Source organism: Canis lupus, chromosome 7, assembly GCF_048164855.1.
Source record: "Canis lupus baileyi chromosome 7, mCanLup2.hap1, whole genome shotgun sequence".
NCBI classification, from domain to species: domain Eukaryota; kingdom Metazoa; phylum Chordata; class Mammalia; order Carnivora; family Canidae; genus Canis; species Canis lupus.
In genome coordinates, this window is record NC_132844.1 from 38,097,973 (window position 1) to 38,114,284 (window position 16,312).

At 37.2% G+C, this 16,312-nt stretch overlaps 1 protein-coding gene across 47 annotated transcripts in view; it reads right to left on the reverse strand.

Annotated features, from left to right (window-relative positions):
* RIMS1 (regulating synaptic membrane exocytosis 1) overlaps positions 1–16,312 on the reverse strand; it is a 477,707-nt gene that overhangs the window by 207,449 nt on the left and 253,946 nt on the right. For all 47 annotated transcript variants that reach the window (XM_072832402.1, XM_072832369.1, XM_072832362.1 and 44 more), the window contains 2 exons: positions 7,737–8,077; positions 3,377–4,242 (listed from right to left, as the gene is read on the reverse strand). In XM_072832402.1, the coding sequence (XP_072688503.1) occupies positions 3,377–4,242; positions 7,737–8,077 (1,207 nt within the window). The remainder of the gene's footprint in view (positions 1–3,376; positions 4,243–7,736; positions 8,078–16,312) is intronic.

Below are 16,312 nucleotides of genomic sequence, written 5' to 3' on the forward strand. Positions count from 1 at the left end.
GACATCTGAAGTGGAGGGCAGTCTTTTGGGACTGAGCCCTTAACCTGTGGGATCTGATGCTACCTCTCAGTAGATAACATCAGAATTGAATTAGGTTGAATTCTCTTGGACATCCTGCTGGTGTATGAGAATTGCTTGTTAGTGTGGGAACTCTCTCTCTCTCTCTCTCTCTCTCACACACACACACACACACACACACACACACACATTTTGGAACTGAGTCCAGAATCCAAAATAATGGTCTATACTTAAATTGCAATTTTTATCTTTCACTGCCCTTTAAATTTTATTCTATGAAAATAGTCTTCCCTTGACCCCAAAAGTCACAACACGGCATTCACTCTCCTAAGATATCTCTTCCCAAATCATTCTTTTCCTCACCCCATTAGATCCTATGAGACATACAAATAGTTCTTTTACCTTTCCTTTATATGTTATATATGTGAGTGATTACTTCACATTTATTGTGATATTAGGTTATCTATGGTATAGGTACCACAAGCAAAATCAAAACAGGAAAAATGCTAATTTAGCATCCTATTTTATATACATCATCTCATCACACACTCGATAATCTTACCATGTGGATAGTGGATACTCTTATCTCCATTGTGCCAACAAGAAAACTAGCACTTATGGAGGTTAAGTAAACTTGTGCAGAGTCACAGGATACTGTAGACTATCATGGCTGGTTCCCTAGATTGTCCTTAGTAGACAATGGCGGGGTTTGGTAATAAAGGCATTAATAGATACCATAGAAAATGGAATTTTTAAATCATTTTGAAATAAGAAAATGTGCTACATTAAAAAGTATGTTCTTTACAGTTAATGTTTCATTTTGTAAACATTGAGTTGGGACTGGTTAAAATATTAGAATAAGGCAACTATTCTGAGTGGAGTTTATTTTCAAGACATTATGAAAAGGATATTCATTTTAAGAGAAAATAGAGTCATCTGAACCAGATAACAGCAAATGTGATACCCTGTGTTCTTCAGCTTCAGAGTCCCTAAAATGATAATTCTTAAGGAGAGAAGACAGTATGCAGAGGCAATAAGTTCCTTACATTACACCAGTTCCATCCTTCCAATTACTCATGCCTCTAGTCATTTTTTCTTTCACAATCTGTTGGTATTGTAAATATTTTGATACTCAGTTCTGCCTGATTCTATGCCCACTGTGATTTAAAACACACATTTTGTAAGAACTGATGTAGAGTCCTTACTTTAGGAAATGGGAAAATATACATATATATGAAAATACATATATACATATTTATATCTATTAAGAGTTATTTGCACACCAATTAAGCATATCCATTTACATTTTTATTTAACATTTCATTATTTCAGGGGAGAAAAATATGTGTTCACACAACAATATTAAGGCACAGAAGACAGCAAGGGTATACTCACCATGTTATTTTTAAAGATTTATTTATTTTAGAGAGAGCAAGTGAGCAGGAGCACACACGTGAACAGGGTAAGGGGCAGAGGGAGAAGCAAAGCTGACTCCACACTGGTGTAGAGCCCCACCAGGGCTCTATCCCAGGACCCTGAGATCACCACCCCAGCCAAAACCAAGAGTCAGACCCTCCACCCTACTGAGCCACCATGTGACTTTTAAAAAGCTCATGTACAATATTGCATAAATATATGCATACTGACTTCTAAGACAAACGTAAGTCATCAGAAGGTGTGCTGAAAGAGCCAAATGATCCCATATAAATATAATATTTTAATTTCTGTCTTCCACTGCCCTATAAATTTTATTACATGTGGACAGTCTTTCCTTGACCCTGAAACTTACTACATGGCATCCACATTCTGCTAAGTAATCTCTTACCAAATCACTGTCCAAAAGAGTCATTTTAACTTAAGTTGCAGTAATCCTAATGACAGAATGAACTTTCTTAATTGTTCCCATATATATATATATATATATACACACACACATCCATACATTCACCCATCTATCTATCTAGATAGACAGCTAGCTAGCTAGATGGATATATGTTTGTATTTATCTAGAGAGAAAAAGAGAGAGAGAGGAGACAGAGACACATAAAGGGAGATGACACAGCCATGCATTATGACGATAGAGAATATGAGGAAATAGTTACTTTTTAATAAATTTATAATATTTAGTATATAATTTAGCAACTATAATACAAGCCAAAAACCGTAAAAAATAGTTACCCCAAAATATAACTAGGAAACACTATATAACAAGAATCAGGACCAACACCATCAAATTTAGGACTGTGGCCAATTTAAATCCGAGGGAAGAGCAGAATGAAGTGAATCTTCAAAAGAAATATGTAATTGCAAAATCAAATTGAAGTATTTTCTAGACCAGTATTATGCTATCTAAGGGAACTTTCTGTGATGATTGCTTCTGAGCACTTGAAATGTGGCTACAGTGACTGGGGGGACTTAATAATTAAGTCTATGTAACTGTAATTAATGTAAATAGCTACACGTGGTTAAGCTGTTGTAGAACAGTGTAGAACAAGACAGAAAAAAAAAAGTCAGCTTATCATACAATGAATGCTCTGAAATCTTTTGTAATATGATAGTTAAACTTTGTACTCCAAAGTCACTATCCAAAAAAACATAGAACATCTGCATGACAGACTTTCTTCGCCAGTTGTGGAAAAGACTCATTTGAAAGTTGAAAAATACTCCCTCTCTGGAGTATCACACCACAGAAGTTTAAAAAAGGTACATTCCCCTTTATCAGGAAGAGTTTTGGTTTCCTAGAAAAGAAGTCCTCCACCATCCACCCCAAAGTATTAACTTAGTGCCTACTGGATGTTCCACAACGACAAGAAACGAAGGCATTAACCACTCTTGGAATCCAAATCTGAAGCTTGTGGTTATGTCTCAAAATCCTACCAAAAAGGAATAAAGCAAGCAAGGAGGCTAAAACCTTCTATTCTATTCCCGGAGAGGCTGGGTCTGCGGCCATTCCACGTTGCACTCCCCCCCGCCCCCTCCACTTCCACGGAAATCTGGAGATACCCGACATGCAGCTCCACAGAAGTGTCAGGTATACCGTATAACCAGTTGACATACACAGTGCGAAACGATCCCCAAAATGATTAGCATCCATCTTCTGATCTAGTTATGAGTTTGTTTTTCCCTTGGGACGCGAACCGTTCGCGTCTACCCCCAAGACTTTCCCACACACCGCACCGCGGCGTTCACTACCGTCATCGCGCGGCACGCTTCAGGCCAGGCCGCACGTTTTACCCCCGCCCCCGCCGCGCGCCCCGGGCTCCGCGCAGGCGCGCCCGCGCCCCCCGCCCCCCGCCCCCCTCCGGCCGCGCGCCCCCGGGCTCCGCGCAGGCGCGCCCGAGCCCCGCCTCCGCCTTACCTTTCTCGCTGACGCTCTCGCTCTCGAGCTCCACGTCCTCGCAGCTGGTGTACTCCGGCGTGGACACGCCCTCCTCCTCGGAGCTGCTCACCGACATCTGCCGCTTCTTGCCGCCCCTCTTGGACCGGTGCGGCTTGGGCGGAGACGGCCGCACCGACTCGGACTGATCGGAGCTCAAGGAGTCGTTCCGCAGCATGGTCTCCACCTTCTCGCGCTTGGACTTCCTGATGAGGACGGCCGAGCTGGGGTCCAGGCGGCTCTGCTTCCTGAGCGGCTCCTGGGCTTTGGGCTCCAGGGCTTCTGCGGGGACCGGCCCATGCCTGGGTGCCGGCGGGCTGTGGTTCGTGAGCTGCTTGGCGCCCGGCGCCCTGGCTTCCGCGGTCCTCTCGGCCGAGTAGGCCCGCGGCGAATCGGGCGGCGAGGCCCTGGCGGCGGCCGGCGCGCGCTTGCCGGCCTTGCTGTCGGGCGGCGGGGCGCCCGCCTCGGTGCGCGGGAGGGCCACGTCGCTGTGGCGCCGCTCGTGCCTCGCGCGGGACACCCGGGCGTGCATGCGCATCTGCTGCTCCTCGGGCGGCGGTTTCACCGGGTACCGCGCCAGGTTCGGGTCGCTGCGGTACCTGGTCTGGTACTCCTCCTCTTTCCTTTGCTTCTCATCTTCCGCCGCTTTGCGGTCCTCTCGTTTCTCTGGCACGTCCGGGAAGTCCTGTGACCGCCCTTTCTCGAGCCTTCGGCTTTCCCGCCTTTCCTTCCGCTCCCGTTCTTCCACGGCCCCCTCTCCAGGCTGCACGGAGGACTTGGGCGCGCGTTTCCGCTCGCTCTTCTGGGCTCCCTTGCCGTTCTGCTCAGAGAGCCCCGCAGTCTTCTTCCTGTGATACACAAAGGAACGTGAAGAAGGAAAGCACTGCAGAAAGCTACACATCAAGACCAGACCTAAGAAACATTTCTTCGCATTCCACTTCAATCTCTTCAAGTGATTCGTTACAGTTCGATGTCTGATTAAGAAGCAATCTGATAACCACATTAAACCTGTGTATCCGATTAGCTTTCAAATAAAGCTCCTTTACGTTACGGCGTCTTAAGGAACTTAAGCAAGTAGTTTTCACATTTAAAATTCTCCATGAATTAACTAGATGAATAAAGGCCACCAATACATTAATTCAATAAATGAACGAGTTTTATGCTAAATTCTGCTATGAATGAAAGACTTAAAGATATTCTAGATGAAACTAATACAGGTTTCATCTAACATAATATACACGGGTCAGTTCAATTCTAATTACATACTTGATATGTATCTGGACAATACATATCGACAATCTTTTATCACAATGGCAACTTTTAAATGTGAATACTAAGCATGTCCATTTCAAAAATTAAATCTAATAGCACTTCTTTAATAGTACAACGAAAGTAATTTTAACAAGATCATATGCACCCACTTTTAAGGGAGTTGGTTAGGAAAAAATGGCTGAACCTTAGCCTTCCTTTTATCTTCCTTGGGCAAAGATAATAGAAATATTGAAATGTTTCAAATTATTATTCATTTTTCCTCCTTCCCTCCCCCTCCTCCTTTCCCTCTCATTTCAGAACACAGTGTAAAACAAAACAAAAACAAACACACACACACACACAATAATAGTTTTCTGTTCTATTTTTTCTGCATCCCGTTGAAGGCACTGCAAGGATAAAAGTAAAGGGTTTGGCAATCTTTAAATCCTGTAGATATAGGACTCATTTGCCCCTTTCAGCTCTTTTTTGTACACTGGAGTGCACCTAATTTGGGAAAGTTTCAGCAATTACACCAGAAGTTAGAAAAAAGTAGGGGCCTTGTCTAAAGTGTCCTGACACTATATGGTATACTATGCTATTAAGGTGGGAACAACCTAGGCTTTTTTTTTTTTTTTTTTTTAAAACCCTGAGACCCACAGAGGGCTTTCGAAGGGAACATCTTTGACTGAAAGTACAAAAGCAAACACCACGCATAAAAATCAAGAAAAAATACAAGATGAGAAAAAGGACAATTTCTATTGTGGGTTATTAAAGTATTAGTTGCGAGGATATACTGTGGGGTTTGAGGAGGAGCTAGTAATGGCGGAAAGAAAAGATAAAGGGTTTCAAATGGGACTGGTAAGCAAAAGAGAATGGTGAATTCCGCTTTAAACATTTAGTTCACATTGGTGTTTTGAAGTGGAAGGGATTTTCATCGGAGGGTGGAATTGTAAGGGTGGCATTGTAGTTTTACAATGTGAGAAGTCTAATAGGAACATATATTACTTATCAAATACAGTTTTTTATAAAAGTGTGACAATTGTACTACAGACATTTAATAGCTCAGTAAGGCACAGGTGATCTTGTTAGAAGTTTATATTGAATCGATTTACTTTCCTTCCTTCCTTTCCTGATAAATGATGCTTACCTTGTAAAGTTCACAGGGGCATTAGAGAGACCATCTGTGAAGGTGCTTTATGGGTTAATAGAGTGTCATGCAAATGAAAAGAGTTCTGCAGTCTCTCTGATCTTTGCTTCCCTAAGTACGCCTTCCCTTACCTCTACCTCTAATTATTCCCTTTCCACTAGCTCCTGATGAAGAATTCAGTAGTTCTAAACAGACTGACAACATTCTTTTGCTCTCACTTACCTCCCTGAAGTCACCATCCATCTCTTTTCCTTCTATACCCCTAATGTCTTCAATATTTTAAGTATTTATATCATCAGTAATTTATATAATCAGCAACAGCATTTGTCATATTTTCTCTTTAAAAAAAAAAAAACCTTACAGCTCCAAATTTTCTTATTTAAAAGTATCATTTTCTGACCAATCCCAAATTGCACCTTTAATATTTTTATTTTTTAACCCATAACAGTTTGTCACAAAAAGCTTCCCATTACACCTTCACTGAAGTATCTCTGGTGTCCTTTGTGTGTCCTCTCCACATAGTTCAGGTGCACTCATTCTTTGTTTCTGAAATGTCCCATCCTACCCTGCCTACCTACTGTATAATCCCTGGGTATCCTAGAAAGCTTAATTCAGAAGGCACCTCCTCTTTCTGTGGCTCCCAAAGTTTTACATGTATTTTCTAGCTTTGATCAAATTAGCCTCTGGTACAGTTAATTGTCCAGGTGTCTATCTTCCCTAGGATATTGTATGGTGGTCTTCCCTAGGATCTGTCAGCAAAGGGACTTTGTCTTAATCATCTTTATACTCTGGTCCCTGGCACAGTGTTTGCTTGTGGTAAATACACAATGGCTATTGGCTTGAATAATAGCTATGTTCACTGAATGCCTCCCATCTGCCAGTTTTTGAACACATGCTCACCTTTAACCCTTACCACAACCCTGCAAGATGGGTTGTTACTGTCCACTTTGACAGAACCAAAGGACTGGAAGATCTTTGTAACTTTGAAGTCCTTGATGTTATTGTATAGGCTTTGTTTGAAAAGGGGAACCAAGGCCTGACTTGAAGCCAACTCTCCCACCCAGTGGGATGCATAAGGATTATACCAACAAAAGCAGAAAATCTACTCTTAACAATAATAAGGTCCCCCAAACTACCAACCGCATGAAGAAGGGCTATATCCTCCTCGTTAACACTGTCTCCCAGTGTAGGAGCCTCCTGTCTGGTCGTAAATGCATTGTTGAATGAAGGAATCAATCAATTAAATTATCTGATCTTGTTAGCCCATGCTTGAAACCGTAAGTAGCTTTCCATAATTCCTTGGATAAAATCTATAAAATTTAACTTGGCCAAAAGGCCCAGTAAGACTTGGGCCCTGGTACCTAACCAGTCTCCTTTCCCCAGCTCTCCCCTACTCTCCTCCTCAGCTACTCACACTCTTGGTGTGGGCATCATTTAGGTTCTCACATGAGAACTTGTTTCTTCAGTCCACATGCCTGTGCAGATACCTGGAGTGCTCATCTCCTTCTTCATCTGGTTAATTCCTAGTCACTTGTTGAGCTCAGCATAAAAGATATATCCTCAAAGAAGGTACCCATGCACCTTCCACCAGGTCTGGCTCCCTCATATTCTCTCAGAGCATACTTTCCATTAAAGTGCTAATTCTAAAAGTGAATAAATGATCTGAGAGCTTTTCTGAGTTCAAGGTTGGAAGTTAGTATCTCAACTCAGGTGACTTGTTCACATGTGTCAATGTTATGAAAGAAATGCTTTTCAAAAAAGTTCTAAGGATTGATGCAGCATTCTAGAGATAAACAAAGCACCTTAGGACTGTTGTTGCCTTCCAGGTGGAGCCTGAGAAGTAGCACCTCCACATATTCCTTTAAATAGCAGTTAATTCTTGAAAAGAGGTTTGCTCTCAATATAATATCTTGCCTTTTGCTTACAGGGTTAATGAACTATTACCTCTCTCTTGGAGGTTCACTTCTAGACCTGGATGAAACCTGCTTCTGTTCAGGCCCCACCGCTTGCTGTGAGGACTCAGCCCCCTTGCTCCTGTCTGGTTGTGCGCTGGGAGGAGCTGTGTCCTGGGAGGAGGCAGCTGCCGTGCTCAGGGGTGTCTGAGACCGTGATCGCTCTTGGAGCCGTGCTTTCTTTTCTCTTGGTACCTCAGAACCAGCACCTGTAGCTGTATCACTTAGGGTTCCATCCTGACTTGGCTGCTGAGGGCCACTTCCAAAGAACCATGCCCCAGATTTGGTTAAGATTTCTTGTTGCTTTCGACATAAATTGCATACCCACATAACCTATTTAAAGAAGAGAGAACAATATAAATTTTCTATGCCATTTGGAAATAATAATTTATCTTTAACACATTAAAATATCTTATAAGGAAAAGAAAAATGCTTGTCATATGTATACTTATCCTTGCAAATTTCTTGTGACAATGACCCTTGCACAAGTCACAGTCAAGTACATGAATGCCTGGACTGTCACCCATCTGAAACCACAGCATCTCTAGGTTACCAGAGTATTTTCCTGGTGTCGTAACCCTGTGATTCTGAACTTTATTTTACCATGTATCCATCACATTTTGTATGACTGAATCTGAAGTTTCATTTAAAGTATATGCTAGTAAAAATGTTTTAAGCGGGGTTTGATTGATTAGTAAAATGCTGTAAAGAGCTATGAAATTAATATTTATGTACATAAATCTCAGTGTCTTGAAGGATATAGAAAATATCTGTCTTCTCAAAACTTATGCATTATTAAAGCTGATATTAAAAGATGTTCATATGGGACAAACAATAAAAGGTAGGCACAAAAGAAAAGGTCAAGCTGTATATCTTCTCTAGTTTATTAGTAATAAACTCACCTCAGGTTTACATTATGCTATAAAAGTTTCCACGCACATCTTTACTAAAGCAATAAATTTAGGGCTGGGTTTATTCATATGAGACCACTCCCAATACTGTTTCCACTAGAGATTCTATTTTGGAATAGTCATCTAGAAATACATCTACTGAGAAATTATTAGATTATTTTATCACTTAAATCTATACATCAGCTCTCCTCTTGGTGACATTTAAATGAATGTAATAATGAGGACAACAAAGATAACAAATGATGAATAATGGTAGCAGCAACACTTAGTATACAGAGCAAAAATAGATATCTACAGGCCTATGAGCACTCTTCTCAGATACCTCCAGTACCTCTGTTTGGTGGTGTAATTCCACCTCCCTGCCTCAGTTGTTTTCCTCTGAACACACTTCAGTTTTCCTTTGTATTTCAGAAACAGCACCCACAGGAAAGGCTGCTCATCAAACTACAGGCCCTGGTTTTCACAAATACTGAATCAGTCTCAATTCCTCAAAAATATTACAAAAGGATGAATAAATCCCAGATAATAGTACATGAGAAACAATATTACGGTGGTAAAAGATGAAGCCTTGTTGAGATGGCAAAAAGAAGAAAATGTACGACTGAAAACATTTAGATGAATATGAGAAAAACTACAATGGTAGCTATAAAATTAATATATAAAAGATAAAGTAAGAATAAGAAAAAGAAAAGTACTATGTTTTTAACATGGAAGAGTTCATCTGTATGAAATGTTAAGAGCTGCTGCTTTCCAAGCAAGAAAATGCAAATGGATCAATAGTATGGGGAAAACTAAGACTTAAAGATGTTTACTATAAAAAGTTTAAGATTGACAAAGCTTATTAGTTCATTCCTCTACACTTCCTCAGGTCATAAAATGAAATGGACTAGATTCACAAAAGCAGTTAGTTGAATCCCATATGCTAAGATGTTAAACAAGGTAAACAGAGCATTTCATAAGCCTGTAACAAAATAAAGGAAGTATGGAACATATCTGTAATTTAAAATGCTTCCCAAATGAGGTGATATTGAGCACAATGTATCACAATCTCTTTATGTCATAAATAAGGTCCCTCAGAAATTCCGATTCATTGAATACAGTCTTATCAAGGATATCATTATAAGGGCAATATCCCCAGGCCAGGACTTTATGCCAGTGACACTGATTATGCTTCACCCAGACCTTGGATGGGGACAGGTGATATGCTATCTCATTGGTTGCCTCTTTAGCTGACAAAACAGTAATGAGAAGGTCTGAAATCATGCAAAGAAACCAGGAAGAATCTTTGACTACTTTATATTGCTAGGGAGACATTAAATTTATGTTTATTATACTATAAGAAAAATATTATTCATCATCAAAAGTAAGTCCCTTTCCTCAAAATATTAAAGTATATTTAGGATAAATATAAATTTACTTTAAAACATAGGGAAAACACAATAAAATTACAATTAAACAAAAATTCCCAAATGGAGTTAAGTTAAATAAAGAGGCAGAAAGAAACATTAAAATACTGATAAAAAGAAGGGTAAAGGGATGCTGGGTGGCTCAATTGTTGAGCATCTGCCTTTTGCTCAGGGCGCGATCTCAGTGTCCTGGGATTGAGTCCCGCACTGAGCTCCCTGGATGGAGCCTGCTTCTCCCTCCACCTATGTCTCTGACTCTCTCTCTCTCTCTGTGTCTCTCATGAATAAATAATTTTTTTTTTTTTAAATGAAGGATAAAGGAGACTCTTCTTTGTGCATCTGAATATTTTCTAGAAAATGTTTATCATAATCTTACTTTGATTGTTTCATGTATTTTTTAAAAGATTTTGTTTATTTGAGAGGGAGAGAGAAAGAGAGCACACACACATAAGCAGGGTAAAGGGTAGAGGGAAAGGGAGAGAATCTTAAGTAGAGTCCACGCTGAATGTGAGCCTGGTGCAAACTCAATCTCATAACGTGGAAATCACAACCAAGAGTTGGATGCTTAACTAACTGTGGAACCCAGGTGCTCCAATTGTTTCATATTTTTTAAGTGTTATAAAAATGGGCCAATGAAAAGTAATTGCCAGATCTGGGCAAGTTCTAAATTTTGAATATATGCAGAATTGCCACAAGAGTGATAAAGGCAAATAAAATGTGGTTATTATTAAATTATTCTTACCATTAAATATTAAAATTCATTTAATTTCATATGAAATAGATTCAAAAGATTACAGTTAGTAGAAGCAACTGCTTCAATATTTTCAAAATATTATTTATTTATTTATTTTCTGAATGTCTCATTAATTTTGTCTGTTTTTAACACTTAGAAAAAAATTTTCCTATGCTTTATTTCCTTGTGCACACATTTTTAAATTTGTATTTCAAAATTAATTATAAGTGTGGTGAATCTATCTTCTAATCTGAAAGCAAAATTAACTCTAAAAATAAAAATATTTTTTATTAAAATACTATCTCCCAATCTCTACCATTAATTATATAAATTACTCTTGCCACAGAGTTTACAAAGAAAAAAGAAACTATTTATACAAGCTGTAAGGAAAATAGATGGCAGTACAATAGAACATTTGTTGTGCCTTTCAACATAGTTCATATCAAACATTTCAGGCATGTATAAAAAATAAGCCAAACAGTTGCTGAGAAGCAATGCAGTTATGTATGTTTACAGATTCTCTTTTTGAATTTAGGATCAAGTATTATGTTTGTCTACTAACGACAGATAATCCAAAACGTGAGATACTAATCCAAAAGTGGGATAGGGAGCCTTTCTTAACTCATTTTTTTTAAAAAGGACAAGACACAAATATTTCTACAAAAAAATGCAATTTATTTAAAATACAGCACACCTTTTTAAAGATCATGCAGGATTATACCCTGATTAAGTACCCCGAGATGTGTTCCAAACTAATCTAAACCAAAGCAAGTCTGTGTAATACCTTATCTTAACAATTTACAGATGTTAAGCAACCAAATACAAACTTAAATGAAAGATTATTGTGATGGAACATGGATTCTGAAACTACATGTCGTACATGAGAAATATGAAGAACATTTGAAAATTTTATTCAGAACTTTTGTACTAACAGCATTTTAAATTCCATTTAAGGAATCCTTAAGAAATACAGTAGACCATTTTATGGCAAAAAAAATGATTCAGATGCAAGAAATACTTTATATTTGCCTTCACATGAAATTTTTACAGATCCAGACACACAGAGCAGAAGAAATGTGCCTTAGATTTACTCTCAATGATATTGCTAAGGTGATTCATGACAATGAGGTACAGAATTCCTATATTAACACAAATGTGTTGCTTAAAAAAGTCCATCTGAGGTAGTTAGTGCTGTAACATAAAGAATAAATATAAGCAGGAAGATTTTTTAAAAAAAGATTAAGTGTGAAAATATTGGCTTGTATTTAATATAGTATTCAAAGATAGTTATACTACCATTTTGAAAATATGAAAAAGAAAATGGGCTATTCAGCTTTATTATAGATGCTGCATTTTCTGAGTACCTTTACTTATTTTCCTTACTTTATTCAGTAAAGGCACTCACTGTAGCAGAAGGGGGGACAAAATTATCAAGGTGATAGTTCAGCTTTTTTGACAATAGTAGATGAGATTGTAAAAATAATTGATTACTAAGTAGGTGAAAATGAGAGAGTTCTCTGTACTTGTTTCAGCATATGTATGTGTGTGTTTCTCTCCCAGTCTCTTGTTATTTTTGTTACTATTTCATGGGTTTATTATTTTTCCTTTTGGAAGTTTATAAAATACATAAGCAAAGAAGTGACCTGATACCTATTAGGTCTTAAGAGAGTCCCTCTGGTTACTGTGTTGAATTAGGCATAAAATGTAGGGAACCAATTGCGGAATTGTTATGAACTAAATTCTAATACTGCTATTTTTATTCTCTTTTGGTTCATCTTTGACAGATATGTTTCTCTATCCATAGGTTATCTATTTGCATAATTTCATTGGAGTTACATTTCTTTTTTTATATAGCACAAGACTGAACCATGGGTTTTTTTTGTTGCTGCTGCTGCTGCTGTTGTTTAATCCAAAAATCTTTGTGTCTTAGTAGCATTCAACCACACATCAATCCTTATTTTCTATGTCCTGACTGACATTATAATATGTTTCTCCATTTGTAAAAAGTAAATGCACATGCCTGCACTCCAGATACCAACGCTTCTGCCCAGTAAAGGACTTCAATCCATCACTGACCCCTTCATTTTCCTGTGACTTCAACCTTGCCTTCTCTGTTACTCCTTCCATTTTAGCATATAACTATTAAAGCATATAATATAATCAAAACTTTTCTTTGAACTTATTCTCTCTCTAGTCACTTTTTTCTCCATCCTCTGTAAAATCAAGCTACCTGAAAAAAAAGATAAAAAATAAAGAAAGAAAAAAAAAGAAAGAAAGAAAACTACCTGATAAAGTAACTAAATTAATACTTGCCCCACTTCCTTATATCCCCTTTATTTCTCAACGATTTGAGACACCAGTCCCCACAGTTGTATTTAATTATTTTTCATAGACATTAGTGATCTCTTCCATTGTGTTAGTTTCACTTATATACACTGAATGTATGGAATTTATGACTACCTTTTGTTTTTGGTTTATGGATATTAGAGATAGTTTCCTGTTCTGGTCTAATCTGACTTCTATCACCTCCTCTCATATTCCTCGATAAAAACTTTCTTCACTCTTACTAAATGTTAATGTTACATAGAGCTCCATTTTTGCTTCTCTGCATTTCTTATGCCAATAGATTCCATGTGAGATGGATATAGGATTTTCATATTTTTATCACAACCCCTCCTGAAAAATATTTTTCAGAAGACTTATACAATGAGTATTTGCTCAGTAAATTGTGTTGATGACTACTACACTAACACAATATTTCCATTATAGAACATGCAAAATAGAAACTGAATGAATGAGATTTAAAAAGTAAATAGCACTTTAATATTATTTTGCATACAAATTGACTATCCTATACTATAAGCTTTAGACTTTAAAATCATAATTTCTAGCTCAGGCATCTAGTAAAATATCGAAAACCATAGTACCCTCTTATCTACTACATACACCCACTTGAATGTAACCTAGGAACCTCAAACTTAAAGGACACCAAACAGAAGTGATTATGTTTTCCATAAAACTTGATCTTGTCCTGTATTGTTTGTCTCAGTTAATAGTACCACCACCCACACGGTCACCCAAACAATTAATCTAAGAATGATTCTAGCTTACTCTCCCCCTAATGATTCATCATATCTTAACTCTGATTTCTGAATATCATGATTCAAACTTGCTTCCTTATGTCTATTCACACTGTACTGACTTATTTGAGGGTGTGATCTTTTCCTATCAAGATTTCTATAACTGACATCCTATCAGATTTCCCTCCTCCTCTTATTGCCCCTGCAATAAATCTTCCAACCCATTTCACATCCTCTAAAATTTAAATTTGACAAAATCACTCTCTGCATTCAAGATATAATTATAATCTTGTTTAGCATACTGAGGTTCTTTCCTACTTTTTCAACCTCATCAACAGCTGTTTCCCACATATACTCCATTCTCCAGTTTTCTCAACAGTATGCAGTTCCCAGAATTTGTTTGAGATGTTTAGCTTTATGACCTCGTTTTTAGGTTCATCCCATACCCAAATGGATTATATACATTTTATAACATCTGCATTTTTCACATCTGATACAGTATTTCATTTATTCACTGATGATATAAAATTTTCATATGTATCATATCTTCCATAGAAATGCATTATGAAGAAAACAAAAAAATTGTTGTGTGCATTTTTTTATAGTATTTCTAAACCTTGGTACCTTATTTTTTACTTTTAATGGCCTAAATTCCTAATTTCAATAATGAAATAAAAAACAAAAGTATAATTTGTGCATATTCTGTTATCATGCTAGGATTCCAAACACTATAATGTCCTATACAACTGCAGAATTTAGACTCATAGACTTCATTATTGTATAATGCCTACAGAATATCTGTATTTATCACTAAAGTGAGTTATTACATAAATGGCATAATGAATGTTTTATGTTGAATTATTCTAAAACCACATTGTCTAAAATAGTGAATAAACCAATGCCCAAATCCTATAAGAGACTCTTAACTATAGAGAACAAACTGAGGGTGGCTGGAGGGGAAGTGGGTGAGGGATGGGCTAAATGGGTGATGGGGTAAGGAAGGCATTTGTTGTAATGAGCACTGGGCATTATTTTCAAGTTAAATGGAATACCTACCAAGATAGATCACAGGTTGGCCATTAAAAAAAAAAATTTACAGAACTGATGTCACATAGCATATATTCTCTGATCAAAACTCAATAAAATAAGGGTGCCTGGGTGGCTCAGTCTGTTAAGTGTCTGCCTTTGGCTTAGGACATGATCTCGGGGTCCTGGGATTGAGCCCTCCATCAAGCCCCCTGCTTGCAGGGAGCCTGCTTTCCCTCTCCTCCTTGCTCATGCTCTCTTTCACTATCTCTCTCCCTCTCTCAAATAAACTTAAAAAAAAATCCAAAGCTCAATAAAATTAGAAAATAATAACTAAAAAATTCTGGAAATAGCATAATTTTGGAAATTAAGCAATACATATCTAAATATGACAAGGCAAAAAAATCACAAGGGAAATTAAAATATGTATTGTTCTGGATAATAATAAAAATATAGCCTATCAAAATTTATAAGATGCATCTAAAACACTCCTTAAAAAGAAAATTGTAGCATTAAACACTCCATTGCAAAAGAAACACTTAGGGGCACATGAGTGGCTCAGTTGGTTGTGTCCAACTCTTGATTTCAGCTTAGGTCATGATCTAGGGGTCATGGGATCAAGCTCCACATTGAACTCCCTGCTCAGTAGGGAGTCTGCTTCTCTTTCTCTCTCCCTCTCCTCTGCCTCTCCTCCCAGCTCACACTTGCATTCTCTCTAAAATAAAATAAATAAAATCTTAAAAAAAACAATTATTAATGATCTAAGTTTCCACCTTAAGAATAAATGAATGAACAAAAATAAATAATATAGGGTAAAGAATAAAACGATAAAGATGAGAGTGGAAATTAATAAAATACAAAATTAAAAAAATCAATAACTTAAAGAAAATCAATAAAATAAAAATATATGGCTCCTGGAAGGGACTAATAAAGTTGATCTCCTTGACTGATCACAAAAAAGAATAGAAAATGCAATTACCAAAAGGGAGAACATCATTATAGACCCTAGATTAATTAAAAAGAAAAATTAAATTGTATTATTAATAATTTTATGCCAACAATAAATTTAAATTTAAATAACATAATAACATAAATAGAGGAATTGCTTAAAATTTTTGAATTAAGAAAAATGACATAATAAGAAATAGAAAACCTGAATAGCCCAAGCAAAAGAAATTCAATTCATAATTAAAAGGCAACTTACAATAAAAATTCCAGAACCAACTATCTTCACTGGAAAATTATTTTTAACATCTTTGAAGAGTAAATTATATTAATTTTCCAAAAGGTTTTTTTTTTATTAAAAGAGAGGAAAATAACCTACTTCTGCTTCTGAACTCATTTTATAAGGTCAACTTAGTCCTAATACAGGAAACTATGTTATTAGAATTAAAATTAGAAACAATATTCTT